General features: G+C 49.3%; 1 protein-coding gene across 1 annotated transcript; it reads right to left on the reverse strand.

Moving 5' to 3' along the window:
• Positions 1 to 2,904: 2,904 nt before the first annotated feature.
• ATOH1 (atonal bHLH transcription factor 1) lies at positions 2,905 to 3,963 on the reverse strand. Its single transcript, XM_061191717.1, has one exon. It carries the CDS (start codon positions 3,961 to 3,963, stop codon positions 2,905 to 2,907), a length of 1,059 nt encoding a protein of 352 aa, XP_061047700.1.
• Positions 3,964 to 6,548: the final 2,585 nt, after the last annotated feature.

Consider the following 6,548-nt stretch of genomic DNA (forward strand, 5'->3'; position numbering starts at 1 on the left):
AGAAAATTCTGTGGGCACATTGACCTAGTGGGTGGGAGTAGTAAGCTCCAGTTCTGGATATTGACATTTTCTAGCTGTGTAATTTTGGGGCAAGTCAGGAGGAGTCGTTTTTTCATTTATAAAAGATGGGAAGAAAGAGCTTTGAAATTTCTACGAGTCCATGAAAAGAAAAGTGATAACTTGTAAGAGGCTTTTAACTCTGGTTAATACAAAAGGAGCATAAACTGTTTTGGAAAATGAAATATAGATTGTTTTCTTTGAGAAAAAATATCGCAGCTTTATTTTTCTTAGTCCTGTCCTTCCCCTACTCATTCGTAACAGGTAAAAGCATTCTAGGTCCTCTTCTCTCTCTCTATCCACACAAGCATGCAAACAAACCAAGCCAAATAACTATAAAAAAATATGTGTGTGGGCATTCTGCAAGGTTGCTGTATGTCCATGCCTGTGGAGTCTGCTTATTGAGAGCGAAATGGAAATGTGTTAGAAGCAATCGCTTGATTTATTCAGCAGCCCGAAGATTCCTGATGTTTATCGGGAGCACGGCAAACTCATTGGGTGCAAAAGGTTATCTGACAGGTGCATTGTTTCTGCCCCTGGAAAGCGTCAGGAGCCGCCGCTCACCTCTCGCAGAGTGCTGGTGGAGGCTCTGGCTTCCCCTGGTCCTCGGCTTCAGGTGAAAGCCATGGATCCCTAGGTGGTCAGCTAATAGCTTCTTCCTCGGTTCCCTGCTCAAGACCAGAACTGTACTCCCTCACCCATAACTTTTCCCGCAAACCCAGTTTGTGGCGCTCTCCTTTTTTTCAAGGTGCTGGCGGGGAGAAAAGGACGCAGGAGCAATTAAACTAACCTTCTCTCGCTGCGCCCTCCCCCCAGCCCGCTTCCCTGTTCTCGCAATTTGTTATCTCAATGTAGACACAAAATACAAAGGATGTAGCTTAAAACCAACCTCTCAAATCCAGCGAAGTTTAGCCAGTGGAAATTCGCCCAATCTCTAGTTTAACCAATAGTTTTACTCTCACGTTTGCCAAAAACATTTAAAAAGGTCTGCTTTCTGATCTCTCCATACAAGCGCTGTATTGACTTTTTCAAAATCTATGATCCTGAGACCCAGAAACTACTTTTCCTGAGGACCCTGAGGTGAGAGTGAATGCACTGTTAGTTTCTGTGACCGACTCAAAAATGTAGTTAAATGTTTTCTACATAGGCATTAAGTCAGAAGGACAAAATTAAAGCAAACATCGTCTTCACTGGAAGAAGCAGAATTGTTTGGAAAGAAAAAAAAATGAGTGTAGCTCAATGATTTCCTAGGACAGCTGCAGGAAATTGATTTCCTAGGACAACTGCTCATTGAGTCAATGAGCCCCGATACCCCTTTCCCCTCAAGTTCTTTTCCATTGTTCTCTTTTCCTCTCCCTGCCTCCCTCACTCCCCCCAGAAAGAGGAGAGAAAGTGAGAGACAGAGGGAGGAAAGGAGAGAAAGCTTGTGTTGTGTATTTGAACTACAAGAAAAGCTTTCAGCTTGGCTAAAGTTTTTATGAAGTGAAATAGCTAATCCTGGTAAAGTTCACTACCCCTGGCTAGATCCTAAGAGATCTCAATTTCTTGCAGAAATTGTTGGCAATGGTATAAGGAAGCATGGAAAGATCCTGGAGAGATTCTAGAGGCACAACTGTACTGCAAGTTTGGGAAAGGTTTTACCTCACAATTTAATTATTGACTTAAACACTTTTCTATATAGGATTTCTGGTACTACGTGAAGGCACAACGTCTGTAACGGAATTTTTCTTCAAAACTCTTGGGTCACACAAATTTGCATTTCATAGAAGACAATCCAAATCTTCAAGGTCATTTTAAACTGTTTTTAATGCTTATATTAGAATGAAATAAGTAAGTGACAAATAGAAGTTATTTTCACGTTTATTTTTATCATTTGCAAAAGGAATACATAAAACAATGGCAGTTGGCTTTGCTAAATTAAAATAAAATGATCTCGAGTAGAAAACGTAAAAAAAAAAAACAAAAAACGAATCAAGATAAGTAGAAATGGTAGCAAACACTCAATAATAAATAAGTTTTCTAATATTAACAAAGCAGAATAAAATTGACCAAATGCTTTTGACACTACTAGATGTGGTTGTTTTTATTTATTTTTTAAAAACAAACATTTGCAAAGAGCTTAAGGATAAGTGGCCGTGTTTAAAAAACAGAAACAAAACTGGTCTGCAATTGGCAGTTGAGTTTGTCCCAGAGCCGCAGCAGTAGCGGCTGATAAAGTGCGTGCGCCAAGTTTCCTAAAAGACGCCAAGGTTCTCGCGGTCCGATATACATACTGGGTATGTTTATACGATATAGAAACCTCAAAGTTCCTTGCTTTCTGACAATTCTATAGTCAAAAGTTGTCCACTTTGGAAGCATTAACTTTGCGTTTCATAATGCATTTTGGGAGACAACCTCGGAATACTCACTCTCCCACACGTGAGTGCGCGCAACACACAGGGATGGATGCCCAGGGTATAAAATAAATCAAACACAAACCAGCGACAGAGAAGAAGATGCGACGTTTTAGCAGCGTATTGGCAGCAGGGAACTAGAATAATGATGCTATGTATGAGTACATATAATTATACCTTATCTCTCTACAGGGGGAGCAGAATGTGGGAGGAAACAACCCAACTTTAACAGCAAGCTTTCACCGAACAATACGGACGATAGGGAGTTTGGAACAGCGGCGGCTTTTGCAAACCATCAAATGTAGCTGCCATCTGAAGCCAAGCCGTTGCTAAACAACGACCATCGCTTAGCAAAATTTAAAAGGGTGCGGGGATCTTTAACCGCGGGGCTTTCCGCGCCCTGGGAAAGGGTGATTTTGTTTCTGCCTCAGTTTTCCGGGTTTTTGTCACCTTCCTAACTCGCCTCATCCGAGTCACTGTAATGGGAATGGGGGGAAAACTCTCCGTCGCTTCTGTGGGACCGCGGCGAAGTTTTGCTACTTTCTTCCTGCACTGGCTGCAGGATGCCCCCAGGCAGCGAAGGCGACAAGTTCTTTTGCGCCATCATCGCCGTCAGGGCGCTGTCCTCGAAAGTCGAGAAGTGCAGAGCTTCCAGCTGCATCGAGTATCCTCCGGCGGAGGCCGGGGCCGAAAAGCGAGTCCGGCAGCTTCCGGGCGGGGTCGGCCGCTGCCCCCCTCCCGAGGCTGGCGGCGTCCCCGCCGCGGTCGCGGTGCCCGCGCCTGCTTCGTAGGGGACGGCGGCGCGAAGTTGGTGGTGTCCGCTCTTGCATGATGCTGGCGGCGGCGGCGGCTGGTCCCCGCCGCTGGGCGTTTGAAGCAGCTCGGACAAGGCGTTAATGTAGATCTGGGCCATCTGCAGGGTCTCGTACTTGGACAGCTTCTTGTCGTTGTTGAAGGACGGGATAACGTTGCGAAGCTGGTCGAAGGCGTGGTTCAACCCGTGCATCCTGCGTCGCTCCCGGGCGTTGGCCGCCAGCCTCCTTTGCTTCTGCACCCCGTTCACCTGTTTGCTGGAAGGGGCGCGCTGGCGGCTGCAGCCCAGCTCGTCTGCCACCACCCCGCCTTTCAGCTTGCACAGCTGTTCCCGCACTTTCACCGGCCCCGGGCTCTTGCTGCTGCCACTGCCGCCGCTCCTTCTCACCAGCTCTCCCCGGCCGTCCGCCTCGTCCCGGGGCGCCGCGGCCTCGGAGGCACCCAGCTCTGGGGAATGGAGCAGGTACTGGGCGGCGCGTGCCGTGCAGATGCCCTGCAAAGTGGGAGCCAGCCAGGCGCGTGGGTCGGTGCTGTCCAGGAGGGACAGCTCGGCCGGATAGACAGGATGCTCTCTCGTCTGCAGGGTCGCAGGTGGCTGTGATGGCGGCGGCTGCGGGAGGTGGTGCGGCTGGGGATGGCGGTGGTGGTCCCCCAGCTCCTTCACTTCAGCCCACTCTTGTGCGTGCAGCAGGCGGGACATTGCACTGCAGAAGCTCGGAGGCGCAGGGTCGGAGGAGCCACTGGCAAACAAGCTCAACAACAAAAAAAACCCTTCCCGGGTCTCTACTGCAATGTCTTATTTTTTTTTCCTCCTCGACCCTCCCCCACCCACTCGGAGATCACACACCAGGTCGCGTGCAACGAAGCTTCTCCGGTTGCTGAAGGCGCTGCGCCCCTTTAAAAAGCGGCACGCGCCAGTGTGTCTCCCCCCGCTCCTCTCCCAGCCCCCTCCTCGCGCCGGTCGCGTGTCTGCTCAGCCAATGGAGGGCGCGGGCAGGCGCGTGCGAGCAGCCAATCAAAGAGTTCTTACACCCGGGGAAAAGTTCCTGCTAACCCAGCGCTCGGCTGCCCGCTCTAGGGTTGTTTTTTTTTTTTTTTTTTCCCTCCCTGCTCCTTTCTTTTTCGTTCGTAAATTCATATGTTAATTGCGGGTTGTAATTTGACTCCGGTGTTGTATCACCCCCGCCAGTGGCTGGAGTGCTGGAGCGGATACGGAGCGGACTCTTGGCTGGAGGCCGAGTCGATTCGGGTCAGAAGTGCGCGGCCGCGGGCAGGCGAGCGGCTCCGGGCTAGGCTGGACGCACCTGGCGCGAGGAGGGCCCTCGGGGAGAGGATTGAAGCGCGCCTGCCCTTTGCTGTCTTCACGCTGGGATCGCAGCTCCCACCGCTTGTGCCCACACATTTAAAATCTCTCATATATAATATGACATTACGTATACTTGTATATGCATGCATATAATACATGTATGTATCTAAAAATCTTTCATAGTCTACGTGTTCATAGATATATAATTGCTAAATGACGTCCACCATTTAAAATCAAATCAATGTTAGAATTTTTTTTTAAAATGCTGTCTCCGAATACGTTTCTCATTTTTCACCTCTCGCTCTAGATCGACTTTATGTAGTCCTTTTCTTTATGTAGTCCTTTTCTTGAAAGTAAAGCTCTGGTACAGTTATAGAATGTACCAAATTCCAGACTCCCTCGCCCCCAAATCCCCTCCGTCCCCTTTTCCCAGCACCCTGCGGCCAACTAGGATGGTAATCTGCAGAAAACTCTCCGCTGAGTAGTTTTAGGGCAGGGATATTTTACAGTTTCAGCAACCACGGTAAGACTCCTTACTAAATGCGGAGCAAGGGGAGGGCGCCCAAAGAAAAATGAAAGGCACCTGCGTTCTGGGCAATTCTGACTGAACACACTCAAGGTACAGAAGTCCGGAGTTACCTACCCTTCTGACTCAGGAGCCCCAGGTTTAATACGGCGCGAGGCTTCTCCGGCAAACGCTGAGAAACCACAGCCTAACTCCCTCCACCCCAGATCTGTTCAGTTAGGGTGTGCTCTCCCCACCGTCCCCCCCGCCATGGCCACGGGCCGGAGCGCTGAAACCCGGGAGGTCCCGGGCGAAGCTGGGACGCTGTCTCCCGATGGAGCACCACCCTCCCCCCCGCGCCTGCAGGGGAGTGGGGCGGGGGGGAGGAGCTGGGGGGAGTCACAGCAAAAAACCAATCAGAAACGCCCTGGCCCCGGGCACGCACCTGCTGGCGCCCAACCCCGCTCCGCCTCGGGGCGCTCTCCTGCACCTTACCTGCGGCGCGGCAGTGGGACGCTACCAGCTGCTTACGTGCTGCTTTCTGCGTTAGCGGTGGCTGCCGTCCCTAAAGGAGTTTCGTCCTCTGGAAAAGATAAAAGCCAGCAGAGAGAGCTCCTTGGAACCTGGTTTTGCAGTGCCCAGAAACGACTGAAAGCTGTTCTTGCTAGTATTCGCAGGGACTTGACCTAACCTGCCATTTAGAACTCCTTGGGCAAAAGAATCTCTGGGACTAGACTGGATTTAGTTTTAGATAGACTATATATATATCTTCTATAGCTTTATGGAGATGGACTGTGTGTGTGTGTGTGTGGTCCATGGTGAAATACATTTCTTTTGGCCTGAGAATAAACAGGAAGCTCTTTTTCTTCACCCTCCCTTGTCTTTCCTTCTTTTCCATCAGGTGGGCAGAGGAAGCTAGGCATCTGAGCTGGGGTGGAACACGGGGCCCAGGGCATGGGATTGGAGCCTGGGTAGCACAAAGAGGGTGTCTCTGCAGAGGCTTCCTGTCACGGGTTGTCAAACACTACGTAATGTGTTTGTAGGGGCTGGATGGTGGCAGGAGCCCCTGAGTAGAGGGTATGGCAGTTTAAGCAGGAGGAGGGCTTCTCTGTGTGTGGAGAGCTGGATTAGTTACGTACAGAAGGACTAATGAAAAAAATAAGCATTTGAGGAAAATAGGAGTAAGGTTTCTCACTGTCAGAGAAGGGAGTTACAAATATGGAAATGGACAAAACTGTAGTGTTGAATTTGAATTGGAGATTTTGATATCAATTTATGGTTTTCAATATGTAAAATAGATGATATAGGAATAAACATAGATTATAAACGTGGCGTGGGTGTGCATTCCTACATATATTCCCTAGCTCTTTTCGTTCTCAGGGCTTGGGTTCAGCAATGAGCATATCTAGCTCTCAGATTTTAGTTTCCAAATAAATTGCCCACTGAAAAGATGCAGGGTTCCTGAAAAAATGGG

This window comes from Eubalaena glacialis, chromosome 5 (genome assembly GCF_028564815.1).
Source record: "Eubalaena glacialis isolate mEubGla1 chromosome 5, mEubGla1.1.hap2.+ XY, whole genome shotgun sequence".
In the NCBI taxonomy this organism is placed as follows: Eukaryota; Metazoa; Chordata; class Mammalia; order Artiodactyla; family Balaenidae; genus Eubalaena; species Eubalaena glacialis.

Excerpts from the sequence above, each read along its gene's own strand:
- ATOH1 (XM_061191717.1), bottom strand. The coding sequence starts at position 3,963 with ATGTCCCGCCTGCTGCACGCACAAGAGTGGGCTGAAGTGAAGGAGCTG.